General features: G+C 47.8%; 8 protein-coding genes across 8 annotated transcripts; 5 read left to right on the top strand and 3 right to left on the bottom strand.

Annotated features, from left to right (window-relative positions):
- Nucleotides 1–114: 114 nt before the first annotated feature.
- EDB93DRAFT_1076015 (uncharacterized protein) lies at nucleotides 115–549 on the top strand (the record flags this gene model as incomplete). Its single annotated transcript, XM_041445201.1, has 1 exon — nucleotides 115–549. The coding sequence occupies one exon, from the start codon at nucleotides 115–117 to the stop codon at nucleotides 547–549; it is 435 nt and encodes a 144-aa protein (XP_041312679.1).
- Nucleotides 550–599: 50 nt separating this feature from the next.
- Nucleotides 600–1,861, bottom strand: EDB93DRAFT_432954 (riboflavin kinase). The gene is made up of 4 exons (XM_041456351.1): nucleotides 1,436–1,861; nucleotides 1,194–1,381; nucleotides 1,042–1,144; nucleotides 600–987 (listed from the first exon to the last, which is right to left on the bottom strand). Exons 1-4 carry the CDS (start codon nucleotides 1,689–1,691, stop codon nucleotides 884–886), a joined length of 651 nt encoding a protein of 216 aa, XP_041312678.1. The 5' UTR covers nucleotides 1,692–1,861; the 3' UTR covers nucleotides 600–883.
- On the top strand, nucleotides 1,791–3,008 carry EDB93DRAFT_1117159 (uncharacterized protein). The gene is made up of 4 exons (XM_041448365.1): nucleotides 1,791–2,204; nucleotides 2,256–2,408; nucleotides 2,461–2,627; nucleotides 2,682–3,008. Exons 1-4 carry the CDS (start codon nucleotides 1,868–1,870, stop codon nucleotides 2,877–2,879), a joined length of 855 nt encoding a protein of 284 aa, XP_041312677.1. The 5' UTR covers nucleotides 1,791–1,867; the 3' UTR covers nucleotides 2,880–3,008.
- EDB93DRAFT_1117156 (uncharacterized protein) lies at nucleotides 3,009–4,999 on the top strand. The gene is made up of 3 exons (XM_041448364.1): nucleotides 3,009–3,608; nucleotides 3,685–4,658; nucleotides 4,711–4,999. The coding sequence occupies exons 1-3, from the start codon at nucleotides 3,117–3,119 to the stop codon at nucleotides 4,760–4,762; spliced, it is 1,518 nt and encodes a 505-aa protein (XP_041312676.1). The 5' UTR covers nucleotides 3,009–3,116; the 3' UTR covers nucleotides 4,763–4,999.
- A 788-nt stretch (nucleotides 5,000–5,787) lies between these two features.
- Nucleotides 5,788–7,363, bottom strand: EDB93DRAFT_1075512 (uncharacterized protein; the record flags this gene model as incomplete). Its single annotated transcript, XM_041445167.1, has 8 exons — nucleotides 5,788–6,206; nucleotides 6,258–6,390; nucleotides 6,444–6,626; nucleotides 6,679–6,772; nucleotides 6,821–6,902; nucleotides 6,954–7,020; nucleotides 7,069–7,185; nucleotides 7,238–7,363. 8 exons carry the CDS (start codon nucleotides 7,361–7,363, stop codon nucleotides 5,788–5,790), a joined length of 1,221 nt encoding a protein of 406 aa, XP_041312675.1.
- A 115-nt stretch (nucleotides 7,364–7,478) lies between these two features.
- EDB93DRAFT_1237733 (uncharacterized protein) lies at nucleotides 7,479–8,202 on the top strand (the record flags this gene model as incomplete). Its single annotated transcript, XM_041451454.1, has 4 exons — nucleotides 7,479–7,506; nucleotides 7,560–7,847; nucleotides 7,901–7,959; nucleotides 8,017–8,202. 4 exons carry the CDS (start codon nucleotides 7,479–7,481, stop codon nucleotides 8,200–8,202), a joined length of 561 nt encoding a protein of 186 aa, XP_041312674.1.
- A 1,303-nt stretch (nucleotides 8,203–9,505) lies between these two features.
- EDB93DRAFT_432674 (uncharacterized protein) lies at nucleotides 9,506–10,681 on the top strand. Its single transcript, XM_041456350.1, has 2 exons — nucleotides 9,506–9,570; nucleotides 9,622–10,681. Exon 2 carries the CDS (start codon nucleotides 9,722–9,724, stop codon nucleotides 10,556–10,558), a length of 837 nt encoding a protein of 278 aa, XP_041312673.1. The 5' UTR covers nucleotides 9,506–9,570; nucleotides 9,622–9,721; the 3' UTR covers nucleotides 10,559–10,681.
- Nucleotides 10,640–13,333, bottom strand: EDB93DRAFT_1237732 (Alpha/Beta hydrolase protein; the record flags this gene model as incomplete). The annotated part of the gene is made up of 3 exons (XM_041451453.1): nucleotides 10,640–10,864; nucleotides 10,924–11,321; nucleotides 13,234–13,333. 3 exons carry the CDS (start codon nucleotides 13,331–13,333, stop codon nucleotides 10,640–10,642), a joined length of 723 nt encoding a protein of 240 aa, XP_041312672.1.
- Between the last annotated feature and the right edge of the window lie 112 nt (nucleotides 13,334–13,445).

Below are 13,445 nucleotides of genomic sequence, written 5' to 3'. Positions count from 1 at the left end.
GGGACTAGTCTCGCCGATACCATGTGGAAAGGTGAAGACTCGGCTGCTCCTCCACTAGACAAGCCTCCAGTGGGCCCAAATACGTACTACAACTACAACCCCATGACTTCAATGATGCAAAGGGGACCAAAGAAGGACAGCGTGGAGCATCCAGAGTCTTACCACCTCCACGTATACACTACAAGCAACAATTGCCGCATCGTTTTCACCTATCCATCCGGCAAGCTTGTCAAGAACGGATGGTGGACAAGTGGTTCATGTGGTTTCAAGGGAGCGAATAAAAGCAGCTATGAAGCAGGATATCAGTGTGCTGTGCGCGCTTTCAAGCGCATCGAAGAGGAAATAACCAGGCCGAACTTGAAGGATGGTGGTGTGTACCCTGTCAGGCTCGCGCTGAAGTTTAAAGGGTTCGGGTGGGGGAGGGAAGCGGTTCAAAAAGCGTTTATGACTTCTGAGGGGGATAACATCCGGTCGTCAGTGTTTTCAGTTGAGGACAGGACACCTATAAAGATCGGAGGGACGAGGGCAAAGAAAGCAAGGCGACTATAGTATTGTGCGCTGTTTCTGGTTCTTATTGTGATGTATCCGCTGAATCAATTACAGTCACTCGCAGCACGCACTCACAAGCAGAGTTTTATGAGTTTGCGCATCTGTAATCCACTAGTCTTTCTTCATTACAGATAGGGAGTCAGATCTCCACGGTATCTAGCCAATCAACGGCAGTATCATCTATTGTTGCTCTACAGCGCAATGCATGTCAGCGCCCACTGGCAAGCCTCCTATGTGTTACAATCATTTACTGTGTAGCGCTCTAAATACCTTGTGCGCCATTGGTGGTATGTGTTAGGGTTATATAACATCCATTCCATTCGGAACAGGGTGCCTAGGCCGTGAAGAAAGGGTCCGACATATACTTCTGGTACCCTGGTCTTGCCATTGACTTGAGTGCGACCTTCTTGTCAAATTCTATGTCCTCTATAAGTGCTTCTGTGAGAGGAAAGCTAGTCAGTATGAGTGAAAGCGGTCCAGGGACAACCGTACCCCGTGAAGTGTAATGCAGTTCCGGACGGATGTATCCCAAAACCAAAGCCTTCATATCATATCCATAAAAATCGGTCTTAAACTCGTGCATTATGTGAATTTCCTGCGCATCGTGGTTTAGGATGATTCGAAGACGGGGAAAGAAGACTTACCGCAGTCATGCGCTCGTTCTTGTAAAAAGGATTCCACCCAAAGCTCATGACCATGGGCAAGACGCATACGTCTTGGTCAGATAAGGATGATGGTGTTCCCTCAGAAGGGGTAACCTGAGCGTAACCGTAGTAGACTCCTGTCTTTGCAGCATCAATCATGGGTGGGAGGGAATCGTCAGGAAGATTCGCTGTAGTTCAAACCTATCAATTAAGTTCGATCAAGATTCGGTTTGGAAACATACCAGTTGGACATCCAAGATCTTTGCCCCCTCTGCCGAATCCGTGCTGCACAGGACCTGACAATTTAATTGGAAACGGGGCGTCTGGAGCGTCTGGCCCAACGATGTCTGGCCTACTCGTGCGGAAAGATTCGTCTGGGACTGCATCGAGCCCCACAGTCTCGTTGCTGGAGGCTGGCACGCTCGGAGAAGATAAGCTCTCTCCGGGTGCATCGCCCGTTTTAAAAAAACTAAGTAGAAAACTCAGTAGGGCGAACATGTGAAGAAGAGGGCTTGCACAAGTGCGGTCTAATGGTTCCGCAGTGCGCACAGCATATATAAGTCAAGGAACTGATGGGGACAGAGGGAACTTGAAATAGTTACTACCGGAGTAGTGAGCTGTGTGAACATCAATGACATGGGCGGCCGGCATCCATCTGACTTTCTATTACTACCATGTCAAATTTCGTTCCATATCAACAAAGCTATGGAACCTATCAACAACCTTATCCTATCGTGTACGCAACTGGTTCAGGACCGCCCCAGCTGCTTCAACCAGCGGTAGCGCATTATCCTCATCGATTCCCGCCGCCGCCAGCAGTGGCCTCAACTTATCAGTTTCATGTCCAGTCGCGCCAATCGAGCGTGGCAGTCGCTGAGATCATACCAGATATCTCTCCAGAAATAGCTTCCAAAGAAGTCCAACGGCTCATCCTTGCCCAGCTACAGACCTCGGAATATGATTCAATCGAACCCCCGGCGTTGAAGAGACTAGAGAAAGAAGTCGTAGCGTGTACGCGGCCCTTCATTCTATTAATTGTTGAGCTCACCTCTCGGAGAGCAGTCATTCAGAATCTATATGAACGCGCCCACCAGTATGCTAATCTTGCCAATCGTGCGATACCGATAGCAAAGGACATGCTAATGGCATGCGAGGAGCGAGATTTGAAAACAAAGGATCTACGCACAGTCGCTGCAGAATTTACAAAAGCTTCTGGTATGTACTAATGTCGAACCATACTAACATGGATGTTTGACCCTGGATTAAGCTGAACCAGCCGAACCAATTTTTGAAATGCCATCTTCGCGATCGCAGTCGCCCGAACTCCTCCCTTCAGATGACGAGAATATGCCGCCCGTTGTGCCAGGAACTCTACGCCGGCTTCCGACCCATTTTCCTCCATTGCCACCCAAGCATACATATCTCAGAACGCCAGTGAGTCCATTTTCGCATCTTCTGGTTGAATCGACTGACATTGTTCCTCAAAAGGCCTCTCCTCCTAAAAAAGCTGCGCTTCCCTCACTCGAAAGGAAACTCAAGACTGCAGGGCTGGTTCAGGAGTCATTGAAGAATCTGCTCACAGCAACAGAGGATAATCTCGGGCAAGAAGATGGCGAATTGCTAGGTCATATTGTCAACTGGGAAACTTCTACGTACCCACGGAAACGCTGGAAAGTTTCGGCTTAACCATTTGATTTTGCATATACTTTGGCTTTATAGTCCTTTTTTGTGCCAATCGAATCATTTAACTGGGTGGTCTGGTCCTTGTCACGAGTCATGACTGATCTTACTCCACATATGACGTTAGACTAAAGAGGGTTTAAATGACGCGTGAAGCATAGTATTACCATCCAGTGTCCGACAAAATGTTCGAACAGTCTAATATATACTGTAAAACACGCTCCTACCGCTCCGACCACCAACATGCCCCCTCCGGTCATCAACATCACAATCCATAAACTAAACACCATGCAATTTCGCCATGTCGGGGCTAGCCACCCCATCTATCCCAGGATCGTGGAGATTGCAAGAGCTCTTGCCAGTCGTGATAGCGTAGACGGTGTAGTCACCCCGGACGAGATGCTACCCTCGCACTCATCCTTCCTTGCTATTTTAAATGCTACCACCGGTGTCCTAGAACATTCCGGTCTTCATCTTTCCAGACTCGATCCCTTGTCGCGCCAGAAGATCATATGCTTCTCAGTTGATCTGAATAGTATGATGGTAAGGGATGTCACCCAGGGTTCCGAGGGCATCCCAGACTTTCCCTTACCCGCAGACGAGGGCGTGCAGAATGCATTGAAGATTTTCATAACCGAACAGGTGAATGAGTGGAAGAAGGACGAAGAACTACGAAGGCGAGAACAAGAGACAAAGAGGGAGCAAGAACATGAACGTCGCAAAAAGAACGCAATCGTAAGTGCGATGCTCGTGATATTCTTTGGTGGTCCCAGAATACTGTAGTCTCCGTGGTAATATCATGTTTTTTTAGGTTTTCTTGCACCGTCTTGTGGAGTTGGACCTTGTAGATCCAGCGGTGCTGGAATGTGATGCCCCCACTACTGCCTGCCCACTGTGTTCCCACGACCTTATTCGATGCCGCATCTGCGGGGTACATGCTTGCGAGAATTCAAGTTGCAAGGCATCTTCCATCGTCTCCGTCGTGGGCTGCTCTTACCACGACCGAGAGTTCTTCTGCGTACCCTGCGCAACACCTCAAACTGGCCAGTGTCCAACATGCTCTCAGTGGTATTGCATGGAGTCACTGAGCTGGTGTGTTGGACGTCCTGAAGGCGACGCTCAGTGGACCCCTAGACCTAATCACACAGCATTTGAAATCATCGATCCTATCAAATATCCAGATATTGGGGACGACCACCAGTCGACCAGCCACGAGCATCCTCCAAGCATCGCTCCATGTCGAAATTGTGTCCGCCAGGGCCTGGCTTCAGCGTGGCGTCGCTGTGGTAACGTTTACTGCTGGTCCCGCAATCGCAATCGCTTTCGAGACATGGTCTGCTCAGACTGCGAACCAGGAGGGCGGACATGCGCATGTTCACGGACATGGTTATGTGGACTCTGCACAGCTGACCCATCCGGGACGTCGTTCATCGAATGCCCAAGCTGCACAGTCGTGTATTGCCAGGACTGGTGCGCATACATCCAGAGTTGTACAGTTTGCAGTAGGACAAGGCTCTGTGATGACTGCATCGAAGAGGAAAACAATACAGAGCTCCAGTTCCCGTGTCCACGGTTTACTGAGAAGTGTGGGATATGCCGTCGTCATATCTGCGATGACTGCGTACCCCGCTTATCGAGGTGCTCCAGTTGTGATCGCTGCTACTGTCATCGGTGTAGATGGACTGAAGCAGCACACTCATGCAAAACTTGCGCGTCCCCCATGTGCAGGGATTGTACAAGAAACTGGGATGATTGTCGGCGGTGCATAGATGCAAAATATCCAGGGTGAGTTATTGAAGCACGAAGTTGATGAGCATCGTGCTGACCTTTGTTACAGTTACAAGGGACATCGTGCTAGCAGTCTTGTGATGTTTCCACCTTTGTACTGATGAAAAAGTTTGATGCCAGTAGGAAGAATGCTAGTAGGGCGGCCAAGAGCTAGATGTTGCATAAGCATGGAGCGACAGGAAATGAACCGTAAATATACGATTTCACGGTTGAAATACCTTCTATGCATGTATTTTGACGCAACTTATCATTTACGACATTTACCCTTGGCAAGGTAAATTTCGTCGTTTGAATCGACTTATCATTTCAGGCTCACCAACACTTTCGAACGAAAACAAGACATGGTTATGACACATCAACATTCAGGATTACCTATCCCATTCAATTCGATGGCGACGGTGGTGTTAAGCCTAATTCATTGATATGATAGCACTGGACCACAAGTCCAGGACTTAGAGTGCTTGGCCCAGCTTGATCAGTAGTCCCGCTATTGTCCCCTGGAATGAGTCAATATCTAAAAACAACATGGTAACATGAGTACGTACCTGGGACACAAGGAGGCCCTAAATCTAAAACCATGGTACCAGGCGTGGCATCCTTTTTGCTGCGAATAGGTCGGGCTTTAGGTCGGGGAGCCTTCTTGGCTGGCATTTCTTCGGATGCGGGTTCTACACGAGCCTTTTTCTTTCTTCCCACTTTTTTGGTAGACGTTGATGTGTCACCAGTGCACTCCAGGGTGATGCTAGCGTCAGGTTCTGTTAATTTTGACTTCGACTTCGACTTTTCGAGACTCTTGCTCTTAGCCATCCCTAGAGCTTCTCGAGTGCGTTTCCTGTGAGTTTCAGGGTTGACGCTGATGACTGGATCAAGAAACCTTATGGCCGAATCAACCGTCCTCGTGTTTACATGAATACCTGGAATTCTTGGCGCAGAACTTGGCTCCTCGATAGGCGCGAATTCATTCACCTCAGTACACTCATCAGCAGGAGTGGATGCTTTTCTCCTTCGAGATGCTTCTCCAGATGACTCTGCGACCATGTCCATTGAGGGTTGAGCGAGGACGCTGAAAGTTGCTGTTTGAGATTGCACTTTGAATGGATTGGAAATCTTCGGTCGTTGGATCTTATTATACCTGTTTCGACACTAAAGCAAAATAAATGAAAAAGAAACATGGGTCTGAAGTAGTGAATGTTACCATGCTATCGGTGCGCCCGCTGCCCAGTCGATTACTGATCTCCTTCCAGCTCGAAGTCCCGAGTTGCCGCACTGTAGCCAAGAGATCTTGGTCTTCTTCTTCGGTCCACCTCCCCTTGGTTATTGCAGGGTTAATGGTATCGTTCCAACGATCGCGACACTGATCGTTATGACGACCTGGGATGGCGGATGCGACATTCACCCAGGAAGTACCGTGCGCTTGAACTGCGAGACGTAGGCGCGAGTCCTCATCATCAGACCATGCTTTGTGCTTCAGAGCGGGGTTCAGAGTGCGTTGATAGCGGTTCTGGCACTGGCCAGGGGTAGCATCTTCTGAGACTTGACAGGCAACTGTACAGTAGATTTGATGAATGCAGATACAAAATTGCAATGTTGCAAGACACATGCCTACAGACCAGTTATCGTGACCGAAAGTAGCAACAGCTTTCAATAAACGTTCGTCAGAATCCGGTGTCCACAAATGAATTTTTCGCGTCGTGCCGTGCACCATGCAATCCAACGGCGTTCGGTGGGTCTGTCATGTGTAAATTGTCGCTCTTTTTCTGTTAGTTCAAAAAGCAGACATACCCCGAGTTTATCTACCACAGCCTCCCAATCCACTTGCTCATCCCCGTATTCGGCGACAAGCCCTTTGAGTTTGGTGATTTCATCTTGTGTCCAAGGACCATGATTGAAACATGGATGTTGATCACCCAGCCAACGTATTTCACACTCTCTTGGTGTACGCGTATACATGGATGATGAAGAAACCTGGAACACGCGAGTTAACAAGTAGTTGTGGATATGATATATTTGAACGCACCTTCTCTGCGATGCGATCCCAATCAAGGTCCTCCTTATTCAACTCGAGATAGTTTGACGGTTGATTACTCAAACTTGTAAAAACAGGATTGCCTCTGGAAGAGAAGTTGGCAAGGCCATATCATACATAGAGCAACACGAACTTTCGTTGAGCATCCAGAGCGTGCATGCGGTAGTTTTCGGTCCTCACAGCTTCACTGAGAGTCTCGAGATCCTTTTTAGTCACTGCAGCTACGACTTAGGGGGATGAATAGCGTGATGATTCGGATAACGGACTGGGATGAACTTCTGTCAGGCTTAGATATCGACTGCGTCGCGCAGCCTCTTCGTAAAATGGAGAGTCCTGGAAGAGAACATCAATAGTAGTGGAGCAAACAGGAGCCATTCTCACTTCTGAAAGCAATTCACTTGGAGCCAAAAGTCCAGATGCTTTAACGGAGCCTGGAATGACGACGGAGCCTCCGACGTCGATGTCCGGCTCACCATCCGGATTAGCATCAGCAGTTTCCTAGAAGCTATTATTGAAACTATAAGTGCGAGATATACAGAATATGACATACCAGGAGTTTGTCAACGGTTTGAAGCTCTGCCTCAAGTCTTTCGGTGTATACTTTCAAGGCGTGTTGGTGGTCCTTGTTAGCCTGGATGGCCTCTCTTACAACCTCTGTACAGTTGGTCTGTGACATGACTGTATGTTTCGAGGAGCGAAGTTGACGCGTGGCTCGGAGCTACTTAATTTGAAAATTATATAGGGACGCGTGCACAAATTGGGTTCAGCACGCTTGCACGCCATCCACCATCATGGCTCACGGAGCAGCTAAACGAATTGGTACGATTTCATCATACAACCAGCGCTCTCTTTGAATGTGCAACTTTTTTTAGCGCTACAGAATGAGCAGGCCCTCCGAAATTTGAAGCTCGGAACGTTCATCCCCACCCTCCTTTCTGCAATCTTCCGTCTTTTATTCCGGCGGAGCTCTCTCCCTCCATCTAAGGGCTCGCTGGCACTCTATGTTGTGACATATCTCCCTGCCTTGTTCCTTTCACGCTATCTCGAAAGGATGGGCACTACAAGACGAGACCCAACGACTGGAGCACTTATATCTCCGGGAGAGGACCTTAATCAACCAGGAGTAACAGAATGGTGTTTCGATATACTTTATGTCACATGTAAGTCGATGTCACTCTAAGTGTTCGGCTGAACACATAATCTATATATCTAGGGGCGTGTCAGATCGGCAGTGGGGCATTCGGTGATTGGGTCTGGTGGTTCTACCTTGTGGTGAGTGCTTGTGCTGCTTCACCCTATAGTTAGTTACGAATTGCTCTTTCTTTCTAGATCCCATTGTACGCCGGATACAAACTATGGAGTAACTTCATTGGTCCGATGCTCGGTTGGTCTCGTGGTGCGAACACTCAGGCCGCGGAGGGGGGCGGCGAGAAGGAAACGGTCAGCAAAAGGCAAGAAAAATTACGAAAACGCTCAGAACGGGGTGATCCGCGTGTCCGCTCTATGCGAAAGTAGTGCTCTGCATTTGTTCAAAGAATCATGTTTTCGATACTCTGTGACTGCACAGAGTGCAAGCTTGCGATCCAAATATTACTAGCTACTTTTTGAGCACGTGATCTCGCGGTCTTGATGAGATGCGGTCCTTGACCTCTTTCTTTACCATTCACTTACTAAGTGCAGTGCTCATTATCCTACAGCTAGATATTTCCATTGCTTCAGATATGGAGACGACTGCTGAACAACAAACGACAGGACTTAGTACTGATACTCTCCCTTCCAGAGACTCGGATGATGAATTTGTCGTGGCACCATGCGCATATAGCCAGGGCCTTGCTAACCCATCATGCGTGCAGGACAAGCCACCTTCGAACAACCACCAGGCAAGTATACAGTCCATCTATGTTTAACTTATTGGTGCCGATTTATGCATATGTATACACAGTTAGCTGAAGAGTCACTTGCATCGCAGCCACCTCCTGACCTCTCTCCTCCACTGCCACAGTCCAGTGAGCTGGAGGATTATGAGCACCATATAGGTAATTTGTCTCTGCCAATGCTACTGAGGAGTGCATTGACTTTACAATGACCTGGCGTCTTCATCAATTCATGTCGCATAAGCCGCGACAAATACATCTTGTTCAGCAGCAATATTGTCCAGAATTACCACCAACGAAGGGTTTCTTCAGACCGATGAAGTAGGTGTATAGAATTTGCTGTCATCTGAGCAAGCTAATACAATGCACAGATCCTCGTTGAGGATGCATCACTCTCTCCTTTTATATCACGGAGAGGTACTCCGCATACTGAATTGATCGACACAAACGACCTACAGATGATTCCCCTCCAATATAGTGGTATGACAGTTCAATTACCTCGCCTTCAGTCATGTGAAGTAGATGAAGAAGCACCATCGAACTCACTGGACAACATATGGTCGTCTTCTTTGCCTCCCAGCTCTAGCCCTCCTCAGATTTTTTCTTCGTCCCCGTTCGCATCATCTCAGTCGTCGCTCATCGAAACTGGAGACCATTACAAAGTCGCAGACAGGGTATATGCGCCGTTTTTTCTTTGTGCAGCTGCTGACAAACCTCAGGATATAAGAATGGAATCAGACGATCAGGATCTCATCAGTTCTCCGGACAGAGTTTACCCAGATACCTTGAAAGAAGCTTATGATGATCATGATGATACTGACATATATCAACAGCGAGAAATGGTTTGTGATATTTTCTTCGGAAGCCCGGTTACGATCAATTACATGGATTGTAGCATGAGCCCTACGATCTCGCTAGTCATGGGGGAAGCCCTTCAAAAAACGAAGGCGCTTATAGCGTTCAGGAAGTTAACCCGCTGCCACAGAAGCGATCCTGGCAGGAAGGAGAGGTAGAGTAAAGTGCTCCATCGCTTTCAACGACTTAAAAAATGTATGTTTAGATCGGTGTCCTTGGTTTGCGTGCCAGGGACCTACCACAAAACCAAGAAGACATACGATTGGCTAAACGCATGGTAATCAAGACGGGTTTTTTTGTCGACGATGCGCTGTCATTCACTCGATGTTTGCTCGCAGAAAGCACAGGATTGTAAAGTGAATCTGCCACCGGCTCCAAAACGCGCTACCTTGGCGTTCCAGCAACGGCAGTTCAAGAAACTCATCACTCCGTTTCGTTCACCCTTGATCCCGAACAAGGACGAAAATACACCATCGGAGGATCTTTTAAGGTCCAGGAGTCCTCCATCGATTCTTCCAACACTACCACCAACTCTGAAAATGCCTCTTACACCTAAGAAATATCATCATGTCCATGCAGCTCCGTCCGTTACACCAGCTAAGACCAGAGTTCGCACACTCAAAGCGGCGTCACAATTTAAATCTCCATTAAGCTCCTCTGCTTCATCATCGTCCGGAAGAGGATCATCGATTCGACTGACGCCTACAGTCCAGTCCCTAGAACGCAAATTGCAACTTCTTAAACGCGCGGTCAAAGTGAAAGAGGACGACGAGGAAAAGACGCTCGTCGGACTCATCAACAAATGGACAGAGGCAGGACGGGAGGTCGCATATGAGCTTTGGGATTTGGTGAAAGATTCTGTTAATAAGGGGGATGGTTTGGGTTGGGACGGAGGCGAGAGGAAGATGGGCTCACGAGACTCGAACTGGGGTTGGGACTCCCCTGGCATCAAACGTGAAGGCTATCCGGAGAACGAGATGGACACTGTTACGGATAATCCCTTGGACGGAGGCTATACCAACAAGATCGTTTCAGAAGATGACGAACACGCACGGAATACCATGGGTACGATGCTCCGACGGCTTGGAATCGCTATAGAGACATTAGGATGGGATGAAGATGCAGAGGTTTTCTTCGATTAAAGCTATGTTCATTCAGGTTTGTGCTATTCTACATCCAGGTTATGGTAAGTTGGGATATGAAAGTCTCAATTGCCTATCGTCTTATTCTTCGATATTCCTTAACGCCTCTTCAACAATTACTTCCGGAAATTCATACTGTATCCAGTGCGAGGCATTCGGAACAATCACTGCTCTAATGTCTTTAATTTTTGCGACAGTTTGCAGCTTCAAAGCGCCATTAAACCGCGTATCTTCAATTAAAACCGTCAACACGGCGGCACTAGGCTTGTTGGCGAACAAATGCGAGAATGTCCATGGTACATTACCCTGAAGCAAATCAAACCATCAGCACCGTTGATTCTAGAACGCCACTCGCAAACACTGACATCGATGTGGTCATCGGAGTTGGTTGATCTTCCAATCTGGATCCCTAATACCCTCCAGATGGCATCTTCTCTCGTCCATAGGGGATTCAATGTCATATAATCTTCAGCGGCGCGGTTAGTTCTGGTATCATTGGAAAGTCTGGCTCTGCAATCCACCATCTGCTCTGCAGTTATTTCCAGAGATGGGTCGATAAGAACCACTGAAGTAGGTTTGGATTCTGGCAGGTACTTGAGAAGCGATAATACCACGAGCGCGCCTAATGAGTGGCCGATGATAATATCATACTCGGCAGCTTGAAGGTATGGCAAGAGGTCATCTGCCAATGTTTGGACTTGAAAGTCAATTCCAGGCTTCCTGAGAGCATGTCCAAGAAGGTTTGGAGCAACGACTAAATATCCTATGATTGTCATATAGACAATATAGGCCGGCCGCCCACTATCAGCACTATAGAGGTTTGAGCGAAGAAAACTCGCCTTTGGCTGCAAGTGTCGATGCAACACGGTGGAACGTGTGCGAAGATGAATTCAAACCATGTATAAGGAATGCTTTCTTGTTTGCAGTAGGAGATCCCCACTGACTTGCAGACGGAACAGTGGTCATAGTACGTGAGTTGATTCCCTGTTCTGCCCGATACTAACTACTTAGTAACATCTAATTCGGATCCTTGATGAGAAGCACGGCGAATACCGAACGCAAGTTGACCAAAACTCCATGGTAGCGAACCACTCACGAGCAATGCGCGGTCTGCTAGAGAAAAATTGAGCGACCAGTTCTCTTTGGTATCTCCCGATCCCACTACTGCTAGGTATGAAGGATCGTGACGCCTATTTTTACGAGCTTTATAATAATGTTAGACTGGACGTGGCGACCCGAATGATGGGCTGGGCTGCTCCTGCCATTCTACTGGAAATTGGCGCTCAAGCGCAGTCAAGATGGACTCGCTGTAACTTGTATGTCTAGAATTTGTGGGCGTCTCTGTCTGAGCTGCACAGGTACTATAAGTGCACAGTGCTTTCAGTATTGCTCTACAGCCCCAGGCTGTTTCGTGTCTCGTCAGACGCCCAGAATGCCAGCCTGCTGAATGTCCTGAAACTTATATTCAAGGAAAAGCTGATGTACCTCCTTTCCTACATCTTTGAGATTGATATTGACTCAGAGTTCATTCCTCAGTCGAGTGTCTGTTCCATCGGCAATAACAGCACAATTGTCATGCTGATAAAAGCCAGAAGCGTCGCAATTCAAATATTCGCGAAGCTCCTCTGCGTCTACATCTTCCTTCGTCGTCTCGAAGAGGATCGTCCGTTTGACTGACGCCTCCGTCTGCTATCCTGTCTCTGAGACGCAAATACAGCTTCTCAAGCACACAATGGAAGTGAAAGAGATCGACAAGGAACGGACAATTGTTGTTGTGGCAATAGATGAACAGAGGCAGCAGCGAAGTCGCGTAGGCTTTCTTATTAAAGGTAACGTTCATTCAGGTTTGACGTCTTCTACATCGAGGTAATTTATTACACAATGATATCTGAATCATGGAAGTCTTTACTGCCCATTGTTCTACTCTTGGATATTCCTCAGTGCCTCTTCGACAATCACTTCTGGAAATTCATACTGTATCCAGTGCGAGGCATTCGAGACGAGCACTGTTCTAACATCTTTGAACTTTGTGACATGTTCTAGCTTGGAGGGGTCGGCCACCAGAATCGTCAATGCGGCAGCAGAGGGCTTGTCGGCGATAAGATGCGAAAATGACCATGGCACGTTGCCCTGGAGCAATTCAAACCATCAGCACCACTGATTCTAGAACGCCACTCGGCAAACACTGACATCGATGTGATCATCGGGGTTCGTTGGTCTTCCAATCTGGGTCCCCAACACTCTCCAAATGCCATCTTCTCTCGTCCATAGATGATTCAATGCTGTATAGTCTTCTGCAGTGGGGTTGGTTCTGATGTCGCTCGAAAACCTAACTCTCCCATCGACCATCTGCTCTGCAGTTATTTCCAAAGATGGGTCGATAAGAACAACCGAAGTAGGTTTAGTTTTTGGTAGGTGCTTGAGAAGCGTTAATACCACGAGCGCGCCCATTGAGTGGCCGATGACGATATCATACTTGGCAGCTTGAAAGTATGGCAAGAGGTCATCTGCCAATGTTGGACTTGAAAGTCAATTCCAGGCTCCCTGAGAGCATGTCCAAGAAGATTTGGAGCATTAACCAAGTATCCTACGGTATCAGAATCAATATATAAGCGCTATCAAATGATGCTCAAGCGAAGAAAACCAGCCTTTGGCTGCAAGGGCCGATGCAACACGGTGGAACGTGTGCGAAGACGAATTTAAACCATGTATAAGGAGTGCTCTCCTGCTTGCAGTAGGGGATCCCCACTGACTTGCAGATGGGACAGTGGTCATAGTGAGGTCAGAGATTAATCAGTGTTTGATCAAATGATTGTGGCTTGAATAGTGATAAGAGCAATAGTACTTGGGCGGCTACCATGGTCACAGGGAAGTGGGAAAGTATTTA

Source organism: Suillus bovinus (genome assembly GCF_016758785.1).
Source record: "Suillus bovinus strain UH-Sbo-P2 chromosome Unknown EDB93scaffold_3, whole genome shotgun sequence".
Lineage (NCBI taxonomy): Eukaryota > Fungi > Basidiomycota > Agaricomycetes > Boletales > Suillaceae > Suillus > Suillus bovinus.
The sequence above is the reverse complement of the archived record's forward strand: the minus strand, read 5'-3'. Positions and strand labels throughout refer to the sequence as shown.

Coding starts and splice junctions, on each gene's coding strand:
- EDB93DRAFT_432954 (XM_041456351.1), bottom strand. CDS start 1,691: ATGTTCGCCCTACTGAGTTTTCTACTTAGTTTTTTTAAAACGGGCGAT. Junction 1,382..1,435: donor AGATCTTGGATGTCCAACTG/GTATGTTTCCAA, acceptor TTTGAACTACAG/CGAATCTTCCTGACGATTCC. Junction 1,145..1,193: donor AGAACGAGCGCATGACTGCG/GTAAGTCTTCTT, acceptor CACGATGCGCAG/GAAATTCACATAATGCACGA.
- EDB93DRAFT_1117159 (XM_041448365.1), top strand. CDS start 1,868: ATGTCAAATTTCGTTCCATATCAACAAAGCTATGGAACCTATCAACAA. Junction 2,205..2,255: donor AGAGAAAGAAGTCGTAGCGT/GTACGCGGCCCT, acceptor CTCGGAGAGCAG/TCATTCAGAATCTATATGAA. Junction 2,409..2,460: donor AGAATTTACAAAAGCTTCTG/GTATGTACTAAT, acceptor CCCTGGATTAAG/CTGAACCAGCCGAACCAATT.
- EDB93DRAFT_1117156 (XM_041448364.1), top strand. CDS start 3,117: ATGCCCCCTCCGGTCATCAACATCACAATCCATAAACTAAACACCATG. Junction 3,609..3,684: donor GTCGCAAAAAGAACGCAATC/GTAAGTGCGATG, acceptor ATGTTTTTTTAG/GTTTTCTTGCACCGTCTTGT. Junction 4,659..4,710: donor ATAGATGCAAAATATCCAGG/GTGAGTTATTGA, acceptor CCTTTGTTACAG/TTACAAGGGACATCGTGCTA.
- EDB93DRAFT_432674 (XM_041456350.1), top strand. CDS start 9,722: ATGCGCTGTCATTCACTCGATGTTTGCTCGCAGAAAGCACAGGATTGT.